This window comes from Amblyomma mixtum, chromosome 4, assembly GCF_055824585.1.
Source record: "Amblyomma mixtum isolate Tamu chromosome 4, ASM5582458v1, whole genome shotgun sequence".
NCBI classification, from domain to species: domain Eukaryota; kingdom Metazoa; phylum Arthropoda; class Arachnida; order Ixodida; family Ixodidae; genus Amblyomma; species Amblyomma mixtum.
In genome coordinates, this window is record NC_143015.1 from 152,799,208 (window position 1) to 152,818,594 (window position 19,387).

Genomic DNA, 19,387 nt, shown 5'->3' on the forward strand with positions numbered 1-19,387 from the left:
CAATTAGTCAGTATATCTGTTAAATGATCAATAAACTCATCAATCAACCATCTAAACAATCAATCAGTCGATGGACCTTGTATAAACTGCCACTGGTTACTATGGTTAAAATGAAAACTAGTCAAATTGAGCAAGGACGGGAAAAGAAGGCGAAAACGAATTTTCCTTTTATCTGAACCACACTCCCTTTTCTTTTCCGAAACAACATCAGCAAAACCCTGCCGTCAACAAGACTAAGCTCCTAAGAGTCTTAAGAGTGGGTTCCACACAGTCATCACTGTAACGCGTGCCTGGGCTCACCCAAAGTTAGAAAGGATAACTCGCTGAATGAGCTTTTATCGGCGATAACGATAATACTAAAAAATTAGAGGACGCCTACGTTTCGCCTATAGGTGAGGTACGCGACAGCGTGTTGCAGCGCTGCCACGCAGTCCATGGAACTCCCAGGGAGTCCATGGAGTCCATGCAAGGACACCTTGGCCTTTGAAAACACCTTCGAACGCAACGCATTTTTGAGGAAAGGAAATTCTCTGTCATCTCGGTGAACACCCGAACTACAACGTAAGGGAAGGAAGGAAGGCGGGAGAGCAATGAGAGAGAGAGGGAGAGAGAGAGAGAGAGGTGCTGTGGAAAGGGCAATCGAAAATGGATTTGAGTAAAGGAAATGACACCATAACTCTCTCACATACCTCGGTGGACACCCGGTGGACACCTGCAGCCAATGATTATAGTTTTATGCTATGCTGAATCATATGACACCATCCAGAATATTCTACGGCAAACATTTGGCATGATGCGATTTTAAGGCGAAAGCATTTAAAGGGGCTGCGAAACACTGCCTGGGGGAATACCGGCTATACTTCAGGTGGGTTCTTTATGTCACACAGATGCTGACTTAAAAAGAATTACATTAATCGATGCACAGGAACGGGAGTTATTCAGTGAAGAAATTTCAAAATACAAGCAAACAAAACGCTGCCCTCAACTCGATTTTGGCGGGGCTTCCCACTCCTATTTCGCTCTCCCAATGACGGCAGCTGGCGCAACCAATCAAAACAGCCAGCCAGAGCACGTCGCGGAAGTTTGTACTCCATGGTTGCCTGCTCTCTGTGAGACTGGCAGCGTTGTTTCCATGCCAGAGCGCCCCTGGTGGTGTATTTTTATTTTACTTGCTTTGCAGGGCTTTTATCTAAGACAAACAAATTGTTTTTGTTGATCTAATATAAAACGCAGACAGGTGACAAAATGTGTCTCTATTTATTCACACAATTTGCAGTATATTTACTGTTTGTCCGGTCATCAAGCTCACGCCAGGTGATGTCATATCCGCTGCTAAAAACCCGCCACTGTGTGGCGACACCATCAGAGCCATGAAGTTGTTCTTGGGAGGACATTAAAATACTAAAAAACGGAATGTACGCGGTATTACCGACGCTAATAGCACCATTATAACTCACTGTATGCAATCAACAGGCAAAACAGTTAACTAAGATTGTGTTTCTGGGCCCCTTTAATGCCTCATACTGTCGTGACCAAGATGTGTTGCAAATGTGTCCGCGTTTCGAGTGCATGCCTTATATGGGCATATGCCAATCAACAGCCAATCGATACTTAATCGGGTGCAATCGAAAGACATCGGAACATGATATAAAGGGATTGTAATGGTCTCTTGGGCCTCGTCAAGCTTGTGTAGCTTTTAGCCCAAGAGACCATTAAATTTTTTCTGGAACATAAAGATGTATTGTATTGTATTGTACTTAATGACTAAATGAGTAATTGGTAATTAGCAGTAGTTAAGAAGTAGCATGTGAGACTGTGCACTGCGCCTGTACCTTAACACTAAATAATGAGTGTACTAGTTAAGGTCACGCTATCACTAACTATGCATTAATTAGTATCACGAAATGTGCGAGTCATGCTTAACTATCATTACCATCAATAATAGACGTTTCTAGACGTGTCATATATATCGTGTCGAACCTTCTAGAGAGTTCCACCACTTGACAGGTGAGTGACAGGACATGGTGGATGGCATTTCAACAATAGTCAAGACCAATTAGCCTAATGAACACTTCTAGTCACACCACACAACAAAATAAAACCGAGTAGGAGATTGGTCGAGTTGGGGAACCCAACCAGGGTTTCCGGAGTACGAGACGAGCACGCTAACCACTCCGCCATGCCAGCTCGGTTTGGTTCATGGGGGTTTAACGTCCGAAAGCAACTTAGGCTATGAGAGACGCCGCAGTGAAGGGCTCCGGAAATTCCGGAGCCCTTCACTGCGGCATCTCTCATAGCCTGAGTTGCTTTGGGACGTTAAACCCCAATAAACCAAACCGAGCTGGCATGCGCAGTGGTAGCTCGATGGTCTGGAATGAACAAAGGCACCATAGCCTGAGTTGCTTTGGGACGTTAAACCCCAATAAACCAAACCGAGCTGGCATGCGCAGCTCGATGGTCTGGAATGAACAAAGGCACCATAGCCTGAGTTGCTTTGGGACGTTAAACCCCAATAAACCAAACCGAGCTGGCATGGCGCAGTGGTAGGTAGCTCGATGGTCTGGAATGAACAAAGGCACGTCTAGCTAATACCGTAGCGCGCCTTCGTTAACTCCAATCTTCCTCCCTTCCCTTACGGCGAGATATGCGAGAGAGAGAGATGCATTTCCTTTCCTCAAAAACCAATGGGAGATGGCGTTCGGCAGCGTTGCAAAACGCTGTCGCGTTCCACGCTTAGAGGCGAAGCTTATCATCTTAACCACACATCAGTCACACAAGCAGCAACACCACGTTTAAGGCTTTCGCCTCACCGCACTTTAGGTCAACAAAGTGCCCCCCTGAAATTTTTTCCGAGGCGCGGTGCCGACATCTAGGACGCCGACGGCTTTTCGACCGAACGAGCTGGATACGCTCTCGCATAAAAGCAAAAAATAAACCGTGCGTCCTCCTCACCGAGTGCATGCACCAGGCATAGGGTTGATGCGGTGCTTGGTGCTTAGTGCTTGCTTCTTTTTAACCACCAGGGCGCTCCAGGAAACAGGGCCGCAAGGGGAGCAGCTCGCCCGTGGTGGACACGGTGGCCATTCTCAGCCTCTGTCTGAAACACAGATGCACACGCAAACCGACACTCGCACATAGAGATAAATTACGTAAAATACCCGAGTTAGGTAGCCAAGGCGTAGACGAACGCTCCTTCAATGTCATACCAGAGGGGATTTGGTCACTAACCCCAGGCACCGGTGTTCGTTCCAACTCGATCGCTAGCTGAGCATAAATTCCACACCTCTGTAACCACAGCCAATGAGCCACTGTTAACGCACCGAATACCGTTTTCAGTGGGCGACATGCATCAATTCCTAATCAATTATTCGCTGAGTCAGTTATTTAGTCAATCAGTCCGTCAGTCTGTCAGTCGATAAATCAATGTGAGTCACCAAAAAGCTAATCCATGTCAGTCAGTCAGTTCATTAAGACATCAGTCAGTCAGTCCAACTATCAATCCGCCATTAATAAATCAGTGAATCGATCGAGCTTTTATAGACTGCTGCTTGCTACTCAATAACCATCCAAAGCAATCACTCTATATATCTGGGAATCAATAAGTCCATCTCTTAATCCGTGTCAGTCACTCCACCAACCAAGCAATCAATAAGTAAATCTGTTAATCGATCAATCAGCATCTAATCAGTTAGTCAATCGGTCAAACTTTTAGAAGCTAGCGCTGGTGACTATGCTTAAGGAGAAATGATCAAAGTGAGCAAGGACGTGAAAAGAAGGCGTAAACGAATTTTCCTTGTACACAAAGACTATACAGCCTCACCAAAACCCTGCCATCAAGAGAACTGAGCTCCTCCCCCATCCCTCTCCACAAAGCCCTTCAAGAGAGGGTTCCAAACAGTCTTGATTGAAACGCGTGCCCGCGCTGACATAAGCATAGAATGGTCAACTCTCCTTTCTACCCTTGTGTCAGCTTATGGTTCGTCTGAATGAGACGCGACTGTTGGATGGTTGGATATCAATCAGTGTGGTTTGCCTCATTCTTACTAACCACTCAAGCTAGTAATGCGAACGAAACTACCCAGTGGAAAATACTAAGCCCAAAGCACGAGCAACCAGATCAAAAATGACCCGCAGAAATTGAAATTTCTGACACCGAAAATGCAAAAAAATAAATATTCCGCAATTTCCGGCTGCCGGAACACAAAACGATCAGAATTGGTCTAGCTTCGTCAGGACCGCCTAATCATTAGTCACCGGAAGCGATACATAGCGTCCGCGATTTTTAAGGCGGAAGCCTTTAATGCCTCATCGTTGTAAGCAGAAGTTGTCGAGAGAAAATGTCACGCTTTTCAGTTGGTCGAAACGGTCGTGACGTCACAGTGCGCGAATTTTAAAGGGGGCCAATTGCACTTTGGCTACTAACCATGCAACCAATTAAAGGGATCGTATAGTGATGCTCCAAGTTAGTGGGACTTACTTAACCAATTAGCCTTTCTAGTCAGACCAGATAAATAAAACAGAGTAGGAAATTTTCCGAGCTTGAGAATCGAACCCCGGTCTCCGGAGTGCGAGACGAGCACGCTACCACTTCGCCATGCCAGCTCGATGATTTGGAATGAACAAAGGCGCGTCTAGTGACTACGGTGTCTTCGTTCACTCCCATCTTCCTCCCTTCCCGTTATGGCGAGGTTTAGGTGTACACCGAGATATGAGAGACAGATACATTTCCTTTCCTCAAAAACCATTTTCAAAGGCGCGTGTACTGAATACGGTGTCTTCGTTCACTCTAATGTCCCTCCCTTCTTCCGGTGAGGTTCAGGTGTCCACCGAGATATGCGAGACAGATTCATTTCCTTTCCTCAAAAAACCATTTTCAAAGGCGCGTGTACTGAATACGGTGTCTTCGTTCACTCTCATGTCCCTCCCTTCTTCCGGTGAGGTTCAGGTGTCCACCGAGATATGCGAGACAGATACATTTCCTTTCCTCAAAAAACCATTTTCAAAGGCGCGTGTACTGAATACGGTGTCTTCGTTCACTCTCATGTCCCTCCCTTCTTCCGGTGAGGTTCAGGTGTCCACCGAGATATGCGAGACAGATTCATTTCCTTTCCTCAAAAAACCATTTTCAAAGGCGCGTGTACTGAATACGGTGTCTTCGTTCACTCTCATGTCCCTCCCTTCTTCCGGTGAGGTTCAGGTGTCCACCGAGATATGCGAGACAGATACATTTCCTTTCCTCAAAAAACCATTTTCAAAGCCGCGTGTACTGAATACGGTGACTTCGTTCACTCTAATGTCCCTCCCTTCTTCCGGTGAGGTTCAGGTGTCCACCGAGATATGCGAGACAGATTCATTTCCTTTCCTCAAAAAACCATTTTCAAAGGCGCGTGTACTGAATACGGTGTCTTCGTTCACTCTAATCTCCCTCCCTTCTTCCGGTGAGGTTCAGGTGTCCACCGAGATATGCGAGACAGATTCATTTCCTTTCCTCAAAAAACCATTTTCAAAGGCGCGTGTACTGAATACGGTGTCTTCGTTCACTCTCATGTCCCTCCCTTCTTCCGGTGAGGTTCAGGTGTCCACCGAGATATGCGAGACAGATACATTTCCTTTCCTCAAAAAACCATTTTCAAAGCCGCGTGTACTGAATACGGTGACTTCGTTCACTCTCATGTCCCTCCCTTCTTCCGGTGAGGTTCAGGTGTCCACCGAGATATGCGAGACAGATACATTTCCTTTCCTCAAAAAACCATTTTCAAAGCCGCGTGTACTGAATACGGTGACTTCGTTCACTCTCATGTCCCTCCCTTCTTCCGGTGAGGTTCAGGTGTCACCAAGATATGCGAGACAGATTCATTTCTTTTCCTCAAAAACAAATTTGCCGACGAGCACGGCCAAGTTCCGCCACGGCTTGACTAGCAACCCAAACCGCAGCCTCATGGACGAGTTCAGGCGTCTAAACGAGCATCGCTTGACTACAATCACCCAGCGGTGCAATGCGATCATGGAAGCATCACAGCTTCCACTAGCTTGTGTGAATGTACGTTCACTGTCGCTACACGGTCAAGACGTCGCACATGACCATGTCTTGGCTCGGTGCTAGGTTCCCTGTCTAACTGAAACATGGATGAATCCCTTGGTGGCACCAGTTGAGATCAAAGGCTTTCACTATACGTTACAGGAGCAAATCGTGCTTCCAACCAAGCAGCGGGAGTTGCCAATTACGCGCACCCAGACGTCAACCTAACACCGCTGCAGTTTGACGACTTGCACTTTGATGTGGGGGAAGTGTGCGGTGTCAAGCTCGAAAGTGGACTCAACGTGGTGTGCGTCTACGTGTAACCTCACATATCCCAACGGGCTGGCCATGAATTCATGGGACGAGTGCTACCAAGCTGGTTCAAGTTTGGCCCAATGATAGTGGTAGGATACTTCAACCAGGATGCCAGAACGCATCAAGACTTCCTAGATGGAATGCAGAAATCTCTGGGTCTGCACTTGTCTACTCCACGGGACAAAGCTACCACCAAGTACGGAAGCTGCTTGGATTTGGTCTTCAGAACCCACCCCAGCGTTAAAGATCTAGACTACATATCACTCCACTTCAGTGACCACAAGGCGGTAGTAGTCGACGTAGACCCGATCAAACATAAAGAATTCACCGGGCATGAGCCATCTGCGGAAATCTCTCCTGACCTAAACTTTGAGGAAGACGTGGATACAGCCGAAGTCGAAGAAGCAGATAAAGAGACGCACTAGGGGAGAAGTGAAACGCGCCTCTGAAAGTGTGTAGTTTTAATGCGCAGTTAAAGTATACAGCCAAATAAAACACTAGTCAATAACAAACAGTCTCTCAGTCAATGCCTAACAGTGCTCCAGGAAAGGCTTCCGCCTTTAAGCAGTTTAGTGTGCCAAAGTGCCCCCTGAACTTTTTTATGCGATTTAGCACCAATTATAATAGGCACTTTTATCCCTAAAGACCCGCCGCGGTGGCTCACCCGTTAAGGCGCTCGTCTACCGATCTGGGATACCTTGGTTCGAACCCGACCGCGGCGGACGTGTTTCGATGGAGGCGAAATTATAGAGGCCCGTGTACTGTCGATGTCAGTGCACGTTCAAGAACCACAGGCGGTCGAAATTTCTGGAGCCCTCCACTACGGCGTCCCTCGTAGCCTGAGTCGCTTTGGGACATTAAACCAAAATGAACCAATAAATCAACCAACCAGATGGTGGCGATGCAGTGACTGGTTGTGGTCGAGATGCTGGGCACGCTGCTGCAGACAAACCGGGAGCAGGCATCCGGGCCAGACGCGACGAAGGTACTGCACACGGCCGGGCTGCAACATTGCACAAATAAAACGGGAGAAATGGTAGTGACCCCCGGCTTCAAGGCAAGTGGATGAACAAGGCCTGAACTCTTGCCATAATCTGATCCTTACAAGAATACGCTGTGCCCGAGCAGTAAATGCATCTTTAAGTGAAAAGCAAACACCGCGACTCCACGGATGGTTGACCGAGTTCCTACTGATAACCGCTAGGTACGACAGCAAGAGCAGTGGCACATGACTTACGTCGTTAATGATTGGTTGCGCTGGCGCGAAGTCATCGCTTTTAAAATAATCGGCGATCAGCCTCAGTGGCCGTGGCAGCACGACGGTCACTCGTATATGAATGGGACACGGCCGTCTCTTAGTGAGACTTGTCTGATGAATTAAAACGGAAAAAATTGACAGTGGTTTACCTCTTGTTCAACCTGGAGGATTGCGAAAGCAACGAGGAGAGAGAGAGGCGATGGAGAGCGCGCGGCAGCGGCGGCGGCCCCGGCACACTAGCTAGGCGCCGCTACTGCGCATGCGCAACTGGCGAGCGCGGCGGCGGCACCTCTGAGTCACCCGCGCAGCGACGGCGGCGCACCAGTAGTAGTCGTATTAGTAGAACTTACTTTCCACCGATGTAGGAGGCCCCCTACTCCCCGCCACTGGCACGCAGGCTCAAGGGGCGGGGGCCGGGGCTTCCGCGACTAAAGACAGCGAAGTTGCAGTTTAAGGGGCGGGGGCCGGGGCTTCCGCGACTAAAGACAGCGAAGTTGCAGTGTTTCTTCGCGGATTCCGTCGCCAGGCGGCGCGCCAGCTGTGCGCCATGTGACGTCACTGCTCCTCGCGCATGCGCAGTATGGCCTTCCGTCAGCTCCGCGATATGGCTGGGCGACTCGCGTTGTGTCGCTTTCGCAACAAAGGTTCAACTCCGCTGCCAAACTACAGCTGTGAAATCCGTACATTGTATACACTAAACACAGCGCGTGGGATGAAATAAACAGGCACCGGACATCAGAACAAATCTCCCTGACGGGGCATTGATCAGATTACGATCATACTGAAAAAGCAACAATAAGCCCTGCGTCCTCCTCACCCACGCTTGCACCAGACGCAGGGTTGATACGGCTCCAGCGCCCGTTGGCTGCTGTCGATTCATCGGGCCACGGTTGGGTACGTCGGCCCTGAAACCTTGGCTGTGCAGCGGGCAGGCGTTCGGAGCGGTGCACACTTTGCACACCAGCGGTTCCAGTGGGGGTCGCCGTTTGCTCGTCGCCCGCGGTGAACACGGTGGCCATTTTCAGCCCCTGCCTGGAACACACGGATGCACATGCAAACACACACTCGCACCCAATGACGAAAAACGCAGTATACCGAAGTCAGGCAGCTGAAGCACAGACTCACAGTACTTTAATATGTGACGCCATGAAGATATTTTTCGATCGCTATTTGAAGAAGAACCCCGCACTTCTAAGAAAAAAGGCACGAGCGTCTGACAGTGCACGAAACGGTACAATCAAACAACCAATGAGTCAGGCAATCAATTAATCAATTACTCAATCAATCGGTAAAGCAGTCCATCGATCAATCCAATTATTAATCAACCACTCAATTCAATTTATCAACCTATCACTGAGTCCGTCATTCGAACGAACTTTTATAAACTGCCACTAATGACTACGGCTGAGAGAAAAAACAGGCAAATTGATCAAGGACGATAAAAGAAGGCATACACACTACGACTGGACTGGTAACTGTGTGCATTATTCAACTCCGCCCCCCACCCCCGGAAAGGCTAGCAGGGTATCCGCAGGGCATCGAACATCAACAGCCTAGAAGCAAAAAGGCTCAAGATGGCATTGTTATCTGAGGGTCAGCGCAGAGTTAAATGGTGGCTTGGTTTGCGAGGAGTTAACGTCCGAAAGCGACTCAGGCTCTCGACAACCTTGCGCGGCGCGGAACCCCCCATTTATTTGTATTGTAATATCCTGTATTTGTACATGGTGTGCACTTCCGGCCTACCCCTATCCCTTCTATTGCTCCCCCCTTTTCTTTCCCTTTCACTGTCGTTTTATTCCCGCTAGCCGCAGTTCAGATGCTTCAGGTTTCGATGGCAGATGCCGCGGCTAGCAACATCTGTTCCTTCAAGTTGAATCTTGTCACATTTTATTACCAAATAAACAGCCACTAGCAACTATGAGGGACGCCATAGCGAACGGCTCAGGGCATTTCGCCCACCTGGGATTCTTTAACCTGCCCTGACATCGCACAATACATGGCCCTCTGGAATTCCACCTACATCCAACTTCCACCGCCGCAGCCAGCATAGAACCCGCGTCTTTCGGGTCAGCAACCGAGCATTATAACTGGTGAATCACTGCGGCGGCTAAAACAGAGTTACGGAATTCTCTACGCATTTATAACCAGAAGCATCTATCGACCGCAACATACATCCCTTGGATATCTCGAAGCGAAAAGCTGCGGCGAGGCGGAGGAGGAGCCGCGCGTGTAGTGAATACGGTGCTGTCTTAGAAGGTTGCTTTAGAGACATGTACTGTGGTGTGCATTCCTTTCGGGTGTACACCAAGATATGAGAGAGAGGCATTTGCTTTCCTTAAAAGCAAGTTTCATTTCATTTCATTTTCCTAAAGGCCCTTACGGCGCGGTTCGGGTATCCACCGAGACAGACGTCGTTCCTTTCCTTAAAACCAATTTTCTTTTCATTCGGGAGCCACCGAGATGGAGTTTCCTGGCGCACTGCTTGTCTTTAATTTTTATTGCGAAAGCAATACTGCTAGCACTTTTCTACCGTCGGTGGAGGTCGTTCATTCGCTCCGGCACAGCTGCGGCGCACGACCACATGACAGCGTGACGTCACGACCAGAGGAGAGCAGCGGCCCCAACTCGTCTCTTCGGCCGTAGTCGTTCCTTCGCTCGGCGCGGCGGCTACCACGTGACGACCTCCTCGGCCCGCCGCGCGAGGGCACTCGCTAGGAGAGGATAAACGGGGCGCCGCAGGGGCGCTCCGCTTAGTCATGTCTGAGGAGTTGTACAAGGCGTCGCTGGAGCGACGTGCTGCGCGCGAACGCCGGCGCCGTGCCGAGGAGACAGATAATAATAATAATAATGCCTTTGTTTTTCATCACAAGGATGAGGGAGGCAGAGAGAAAAAGCTAGGGATGTAGCTTGACGAGCTTTCGCCTCCCCAAAAATAGATAGAAGTTGTACAGGAAAAATATGCAGACAGCATAACAGCATACCAGCAAAGCTTAAAAGATTAAGAAAGGCAAGAGCGGTTGGCTAAGCAACGCGCCTATGCCGCAGCATGGCGAGCCCGGCGGCGTTCTACAAGTTCAGTGAGCGAGAGTAGTTTCATAACCACGGTGTCTTTCTTTCAGGCGCAACGACATCAAAAACAAAATATAAAATAAAATACCGAAGACGCTTCGAGTCGTCGCGCAGCGGCGGCCGGTAGCCACGCGTTACCTGTAGACGCGGCGCACTGCGTTCCAAGACGCTTTCAGTCGTCGCGCAGCGTCGGCATAGCCGCGCGTGACCTGTAGACGCGGCGCACTGCGTTCCAAGACGCTTTCAGTCGTCGCGCAGCGGCGGCATAGCCGCGCGTGACCTGTAGACGCGACGCACAGCGTTCCAAGACGCTTTCAGTCGTCGCGCAGCGGCGGCATAGCCGCGCGTGACCTGTAGACGCGGCGCACTGCGTTCCAAGACGCCTTCAGTCGCGCAGCGGCGGCATAGCCGCGCGTGACCTGTAGACGCGGCGCACTGCGTTCCAAGACGCTTTTAGTCGTCAAGCAGCGGCGGCCGGTAGCCACGCGTGACCTGCAGACGCGGCGCACTGCGTTCCTTCAGTTGGAGGCGCTGCGCTTTTGCTTTCGCAACCTACCAGGCTTAACCAAAGCTAAGCCCCCGGCAATTTTTTAGTATTGATAAGCACGAAATGTAGTGCTAAAGCACACTATATTGGCAGGTGGTCACCACTGTCATGTACATGAAAGCGCGACTGAGGTATCCACTGACCCAGTTAGCCAGTTATGCGTGTCTTCAACTTTTGTAGCGAAATCTACATTGGCCATGAACTAGCGATTTCCATGTGGCGGTGCTCCCAGGAGGCACAGAGACTGTCCTTGAGCCGTTGCCTAGCAACCACCGCAGCTGGCGGGCGCCGGGCGCTCGCCGCACCATTAGGCATGACGTCACACCGTGCGCCCCACCGTGGAGCGGCCGCTGCCGTTTGGCATGACGTCACACCGCTTGCCTCGTCGTCGCTCTCGCCTCCCCTCGCTTCGCTAGCTTTGTCGCAATCTTTCGCTACGTATATCCTACCTATGGAAAAATGAAAATTACACGCAGAAATTGACAACCACGTTGCCGACCACTACAACTGCGACGCCGACGGCTTTTCAAACGAACAGCTGTATAGACCATTTCATCTAGGGCGCCGCCATCTTGGGGAGGTGGCGCCGTCTATGTTCTGTTCTTGTCCCTAGCGCCATGCTGGTATGCGCGCACGCATTTGTGCTACGTTCACGGTGCCGGACGGCGGTGCCGCAAATTGACCTGTCGGAGCTTCTCATTTATTTTGTCTGTTATAAAAGCGTCTGGGTGACGAAAAAAGCTTTTCGAGCAAGACAAACATCGTTTTGCTGAGGGATCGCCGGAACTTCGTCGGATTATGGGGCCGGAAACACTTCCACCGTCGTTCCGATGATTGACCTAGGTAAGCGAAATTTGTTTACGAGTTGTTTGTTTACTCTAGTGCATAGCAACGGTCGCACCGCTGGCTACGACGGCGGTCGAAGAAGCGACACAGGCAGCCGCCAAGCTTCTTGTATGCTATCTGATTGAGTTCGATAGACTACGATTACCAGCCAGCATGACAGTCACGTCATGAATGTTTACGTTAGCCGCACTTCCCTTTGCTTAAGTGCGCCTGGTGTGCAGACGCGAACTTTATTGTTCGACCACTCACGGTGACAAATTCCTTTCGTGACAGATAACCCGAATACAGTTCACAATTTCAGGCAGGTACTACAGTGCACTTCTCAGCGAGATACGCGTCGTGACAGATTCAGGCGCTTGATACCTGGTGTTATCGCTGTGTTTCAGCGGATTATCACTTTGAGATAAATGCTCACCTACGAGCAGATCTAGGCGGTAGGTGCGAGAATGTTTACTAAGCCAGAGCGCGCAGGCACCGAACGAAAGCACTGTCTACGCTTGTTGACATCGCGTATGTCATCGTCGCTTGCTTGGGGCACCGAGCGAGCGCGAGCAATGGTCGTTCTCGCTGCCTCGCCACTTTTTTTCTTGTACGTGTCCACTCTTCACTCGACGAAAGAAAAGTGTTGCGGCCTCAAATAACTGTCACGCTAAACAACGAAAGTTACTTTAGAGGTTGGTTGGTTGGTTGGTAACAACTTTATTCATAGTCCTGCAGAGCTTTCGCCGACGGGGCCTTAGGTCTCCCACGTGGGGACGTCGAGGCGCTGCCTCGCCGTCGCCTCGCGGGCCTGCTGGACGGCCCAGAGTTGGTCCCCGAGGCTGGGGCTGCGCAAGGCAGCGGCCAACCGCGGCGGGAGGGTTCCGGAATTAGCACCGTGAAGGTTTTTCTTACAGTCCCAGAGCATGTGAGTTAAAGTGGCTACATTGGCGTTGCAGACCTTGCATATATTTGTCGGGTATGTACCGGGGTAAAGCCTGTGGTATAGTTCCGGGTTGGGGTACGTGAGCGTCTGCAGTTGTCTGAGGGTCACCGCGTGCGCCCTCTCCAGCTTGTCGCTGGGCGGAGGGAAGGTTCGGCGGGCCAGGCAGAGGGCCTTGGTAATTTCGTTGTAGCTGGTCAAGCAGTCTTTGGTGCTATTCCACGGACGACGGTCGCCGGCGCGGTTCGCGAGCTCGCGCGCCTTGGCGTGTGCCGTCTCGTTGCGGTTGCGATACGTCCTCGATACTTCTCCCATGTGCGCCGGGAACCATTGAATTCTGGTTTGGAATTCTACCTCCTGCTGGACTTGCCGGTTCCTCAGGACTTGGGCCGCTCTCTGTGAGATCCATCCTTTGGCGAAGTTTCTAACCGTCTGACGCGAGTCGCAGAGAACCACGGTGCACGTCGGATCCGTGAGGGCGAGTGCCACCGCCGCTTCCTCCGCCTCTTCTGCGCGTTCGCACGCTACACTTGACGTTATGCGCGTTTTGCCGCACGAATCGACGACCGCAACCGCGAATCGCGAGCGTTCTGCGTATTCCGCGGCGTCAACGAACCTTGTCCCTGTATCGTCTCCATGGCTGTGCAGGAGAGCTCTGGCCCTGGCCACTCTTCTTCCCCGGTTGTGTTCCGGGTGGACGTTTCGTGGAATCGGGTCGACTCTTAGCGTTTGTCTGATCGCGTTTGGAATGGCGACTTTCTGGCCTTGTTGTACGTGGTAACGGATGCCGAGACTTTCCATGATCTGGCGGCCTGCTGTCGTTCCCGTTAATCTTTCCAGTTGTGAAGTGCGCTGCGCCTCGGCGATTTCGCTAAGCGTGTTGTGAAGTCCGAGCTGGAGCAAGCGATGCGTGCTGGTAGACTCGGGTAGACCCAGTGCTATCTTGTACACCCTGCGAATGAGGACATTGATCTTGGCTTCTTCTCCCTTGTACCAGTTGTGGAATGCCGCAACGTACGCAATATGGCTAATGACGAAAGAGTGTATGAGTCGTGTGAGACTCTCCTCCCTCATCCCGTTTCTTCTGCTAGTGACCCTCTTGAGGATTCGCATGGCGTTAGCTGTCTTGTGCTTTAATTTAGTGATCGTTTCGCCGTTGACGCCGTTGGCTTCGATTATCATGCCGAGGACCCTAATTGTGTGTACTATCGGGATGGTTGCTCCGTTTCTCGTACGTAGTCTGATCTCTTCGTACTCGCGCTTTGTCGTTGCCGCATTCCGACCACTCCCGGGTGGTCTGCCCCTCTGCGTGGGGCGGTAGAGTAGGAGTTCTGACTTTTTCGGCGAACATCGTAAACCCGTACCCTCTAGGTATTCCTCTATTGTCTCGATTGCTAGTTGCAGTGCTGTTTCGATGTGACCGTCGCTGCCTTTGTGCACCCAAAGGGTTATATCGTCGGCGTATATTGTGTGCCGGACGTCTTTCAGTTCTTGTAGCTTTTCTGCTAGGCCGATCATGACCAGGTTGAAGAGCGTGGGCGAGATGACGGAGCCCTGCGGGGTGCCGGTGCTCCCCAGCGTTTGCTCTTCTAGCTGGAGGTCCCCTGCCACTAAAACAGCTCGCCTGTCTGTCAAGAAATCTTTAACGTAGTTGTACGTGCGTACACCAAGGTTATGCCGCGATATCTGGTGTAAGATCGCCGAGTGCGCGATTCTATCGAACGCGCTTTCAAGGTCGAGGCCGAGAATTGCTTTGGTGCCTCTCGTCTTGCCATCAAGAACGTGGTGCTTCAGTTGTATCATTGCGTCCTGCGTGGACAATTGTGGGCGAAATCCTATGATGGATGGTGGGTATGCCCCTTTGTGCTCTAAGTGGGCTTGCCAGCGGTTAAGCAGTGCGTGCTCCATGGTCTTGCCGACGCAGGACGGCAGCGATATCGGGCGAAGGTTTTCGAGGCTCGGTGCTTTTCCGGGTTTCGGGATTAGTATCATTTTCGCAGTTTTCCATTGTTGCGGGAGGGTGCCGCGCTGCCAGCAGTCATTGATAAATGCCGTTAACTGTTCCACGGATTTGTCGTCAAGATTCTTCAGGGCGCGATTCGACACACAGTCAGGGCCTGGCGCCGATCTGCTGTGTAGGTTGTGCAGCGCCGTCCTGATCTCTTCTGCACTAAAGTCCTTATCCAATTCTACATTCGGATCTCCATCATAAGGGCCGTGTTGTACAGTCGACGTGTGCGGCAAGTACTTGGCTAGTAACTGGTCGGTCACTGCATCTTCTCCGTACTTCTCGAGCTCCCTGTGTAATAGACGTGCGAGGCAGTCACTCTGGTGGGATTTGGTCTTCGTTTCGTCCAACAGATACCTGAGCAGGTTCCACGATTTCCCGTTGTGCAGTTGTCCATCGACTGCATTGCATAACTCGTCCCATTGCTGGCGGTTGAGCGTTCGGCAGTGCTCCTCGATGTTGCGGTTGATCTCAGCTATTTTCTTTCTAAGTCTCCGATTGAGTCTCTGGCCCTTCCACCTAGCCAGGATCGAATTCTTCGCCTCGATGAGATGCGCCAGGCGGCTGTCCATCTTGTCAGTTTCAACCTCAGTTTCGACGGTCTTGGTTGACGCTTTGGCGTCTGCAACCAGCGAGCGGGTCCAGGCTTCGATGTCCGTGATTGTATCACCTGCAGATTCTTTTTGGTCTCGTTTCTTTCTGAAGTCTTCCCAGTCGGTCCATTGGAACTTTCGCTTACTGCCCTGCGCCTTGTCTGGCGTCTGGACGTATATTTCGACGATCATGTGGTCGCTCCCAAGGTCGGTCGACGTGTTTTTCCACGTGGTGGCCGTCGTCTCGGTATTTCGGGCGAACGTAAGGTCCGGGGTCGTGTCTCTGGTAGTAGAGTTACCGATTCTTGTCGGGTGCGTCGGGTCCGTAAGTAACATGAAGTCGAGTTCATGCGCATCTTGTCCGAGTTGTCTTCCCTTGGTCGTGCTGTATCCGTAACCCCATGCTGTGTCTGCCGCGTTGAAATCGCCCCCTGCAATCAACGTCCGGGACCCGGCAATCTTCAGCGTCTTCTGAAACAGCGCACGGAAGCGTTGGCGGTGTTTTGACGGGCTGCTGTAAACGTTCAATATGAATATACTTTGTTTCCTCTGCTTGGTGGGTATCAGTTCGATGAAAGCGTGTTCCATCTGGACGCCACTTAGTTCGTGTTCAACGAATGTGAGACGCTTCCTAACGAGCGTGCATACACCCCTCCCCTTGATTTTGCTGTCATGCGTTTTGTAGCCAGTCAAAGTAGCCGCATTGGTGAGTGTTTCTTGGAGTAATATTACGTCCGGTTTACGTGTTGCGTGCCGGATGTGTTGCTGTAGAACCGCCTTTTTGCCGGCGAAGCCACGGCAGTTCCACTGCCATATTACTATCCCTTGGTTGTCATTGGCCATGTTGATGCTGAAGCGAGTTGTCCGCCTGCCCTTGATGGTGACTCGGTCCCACATCACAGCTAGCCGGCACGTGTCCGTGTTGCGTGAATACGGAATGATTCATTATTATCTGCATGTTTCCTTCGAGGTTAGTGGTCCTGTTTGCTAGCCCGAGGACTGTTGCGTGAAGGGTCTCAATGGTACTTTGCATTGTGCACAGCATTGTCTTGATGTCTGTAATTTCGGCTGGAACCTGGGTCTCGAAACCACCCTCGTGCTGTTGTTGTAGCGCGCGTTTCTTCGGGGCGGGCGCGTTCGCGTCCGGAGCGCTCGTTGGCGCCTGCTGTTGTGCGATTTGTTTGTTTTGTTCCACCACGGCGTGCTCGCGTCTGAGTTCTTGCATCTCCAGCATGAGCTTTTGCACTAGTTCGCGCATTACCGCGTTCTCCTTTCGTATTTCTGCGTTCTCTTTCCTGAGCGCCTCTAAAATGCCATTATCGGCTTTGTGATTTTGCTGATTTTGCCCTGGGACTACAGGCGCTGTTACGACCCCCTCCCGCGCGGTGCCCCGGACAGTATCCGCCCAGCTCACCTTGTCTCCGGGAGTTGGTGTCCTGGATCTCGATGTTTTCTGATCGCGGCTGTCCCTTTGCCGGCTGCGGGAGCGGGATCCGTCACGCGAACTCGACGTTGATCTCAGTCTGGGCGGCTGGATGGGCGGGAAGTCTTGCTGTGTTAGTTGGGCATTTGCGTTTTGGCGTTCCCATCGTCGCCTGCGAATCACGTACGGAGTCTTGTACCTTGCCTTGCAGCCCTTGTCGGCCGTCATGTGAGCGCCGCCGCACAGGTTACACTTGGGCGAGCACTGGTGTCCCTTGTCGGGGTCGCGGTCTCCGCATCCCCTGCATATGCGGTTGGCGGGATTTGGGCAAACGTCCATGCGGTGGCCGAGGCGTCCGCACTTGTAACAGATGTCAATTTGCTTGCGATACAACGTGCAACGGACGAGTGTTGCGCCGTACCTGACGACGTTGGGCACCTTGAGTCCGTCAAAGGCAATAACGACCGTGGTCGTAGTGCCTATGCGTTTGGCCGCCAGTGCAAGTGGGTTTCTCGGGTTTACGATGTTCTCGTCCAGTGCCTGGGGTCCGTGCGCAATGGGGATGCCATGAATCACTCCCTTGGTTGTATTATCGGGTGCCGTTTCATACGCGTTGACTGCATGTGATTTTCCTTGGATGTCAATTTGCCGTATTTTGGCATAGCGGTCCGCGTTCGTTCGTTTCGCTGTGCTGACGACGACGATGTTCTGGTGTGAGTTGGGACAGACCGTGTCTTCTGCACCTTCGTCTCCCGTTATGCCAGCGGCTGCGAAGATTGCGGCGGTGACCGTCGGGGCGCCGACCTTAACGATGTCGAGACCGCCTTGTGGTCGAACCACGATTTTGATTTCCTCCTTCGGTAGTCTGGGCATGCGTCCCGCTTTAATAACCTTTCCTTTGACATTCTTGGGTTTCGTACCTTGCTGGCTGGTGCCATGCGCGTTCGTTCTTGCCTCGATGTCGTGCGTCGAATTCGTACCGCGGTCTCGGGTTTTCGAACGCCGCTCTCCGGCGGTCTTCCATCCGGCTTCTTCGGTAATTTCTTCGGCGGAAATGTCTTCCCCCATCACTTGCACGTTCATTCTTGAGTGACGTTCGTCGGCTTGTGCCGCTTCCTTCAAAACAGTCCGTACACTTGGCGCCGCGTTCGTCAGCGGCGCGCAGCTGTTGCGCCCGCTAGGCCTAGCGTCTGGCGAACGCGCCTAGGCCCAGCGAAGCTACGGCGTGGTCGGAATGCAGATAATTCAATATCTCTGAGAAGAATGGTGGCCCACCTCAAAACTGGGTATCCGTCGATGCCTCTCGACTTCACGGATCCGTTGGTGAAATATTGGCGGTAAAATGCTGTTGAAATCGCTGCGAAAACATCTGTAGAAGACAGAGCCGATGTGAACGCGTCCGCTCACCTCGGCGATCGCAGCGCCCTCCTACTTTAGAGGTTGCATGGGTATTTGCTACGCGGCAGACGAAATTCGCCACGCCACCCGCACCTCGATTGTGCTTTGACGAGCAAGCGCGTTTACGGTCGTCATTAAGCACGCTACGCGTCTTCACACAAGTTTTGCAGGCTTTGGTATCTTGACAACTGGTGCAATGAGCACACTGTTTTGCTTCTGCCAAGGCCCGGTAGTTCGCGGTAACAACATTGCTTACTTGGCAGTGCTGTAATACCGCATATTATTTGCTGTCATATTTAGCATGCAACAAAAATTTTCGAGAGGTATTTTTTTCTGCTTATCTGAACTATCAACTTCCATTGCTCTGATTTTGTGACCTCCATATTTGTCTGCAGGTGGCAAGATGTACAGTCATCCAAGCGTTGTCACAGACTGGAGTGACGACATAAAGAAGTGGCCACAAGTCCAGATGCCACACATTATATTTTACTTTCTTGAAAATAAAGCATGTGACCTCAAGGAGGTGAAATCATTCAGGAGCATGGAATCCTACTCATATTTGCAGAGTGGATGGGTAGGGACAGTGCTCGTACATACAATAGATACTGAAATGGCATTGCTGAAATGCCAAGTACAGGCATCACAGTGTGCCAAAGTGCTTCACGAAGCATGGGTGTGCTGCGGCAAAAGCGGCGAGATCATAAATAGTGGCTGCTCTTGTATGGCAGGGAAGGGAAAAGTGTGCAGCCATGTGGGTGCGCTACTGTGGAAAATTGACCTGGCCGTATCTTCAGGCCTCACCGGGGAAGCATGCACAGATAAAGCAGCTGCTTGGAATCGAGGCACGAAAAGAAACTTGGTTCCAGCAGCCCTGGAGGATATTAACTTCAAGTTGCAGAAGCGGACAATTGACCAGGAGAGGAAGAAAAATCAGCCACTATGTATCCCCCGCATCTTTGACAGCGATAAAGATCTGGCAGAGTTTTACG

The 19,387-nt window shown here is 51.3% G+C and overlaps 1 protein-coding gene and 1 long non-coding RNA gene across 4 annotated transcripts in view; one reads left to right on the top strand and one right to left on the bottom strand.

Annotated features, from left to right (window-relative positions):
• Nucleotides 1-19,387, bottom strand: part of LOC149348810 (uncharacterized) — a 70,397-nt gene that overhangs the window by 18,292 nt on the left and 32,718 nt on the right. For all 3 annotated transcript variants that reach the window (XM_089588365.1, XM_089588363.1, XM_089588362.1), the window contains exons 11-13: nt 8,410-8,624; nt 7,224-7,337; nt 2,953-3,097 (exon numbers count right to left, since the gene is read on the bottom strand). In XM_089588365.1, coding sequence (XP_089444491.1) covers nt 3,087-3,097; nt 7,224-7,337; nt 8,410-8,624 — 340 coding nt within the window. In that variant the 3' untranslated portion in view covers nt 2,953-3,086. The remainder of the gene's footprint in view (nt 1-2,952; nt 3,098-7,223; nt 7,338-8,409; nt 8,625-19,387) is intronic.
• Nucleotides 11,753-18,930, top strand: LOC149348811 (uncharacterized). Its single transcript, XR_016292825.1, has 2 exons — nt 11,753-12,051; nt 18,794-18,930. It is a non-coding gene; the product is annotated as an uncharacterized LOC149348811 (long non-coding RNA).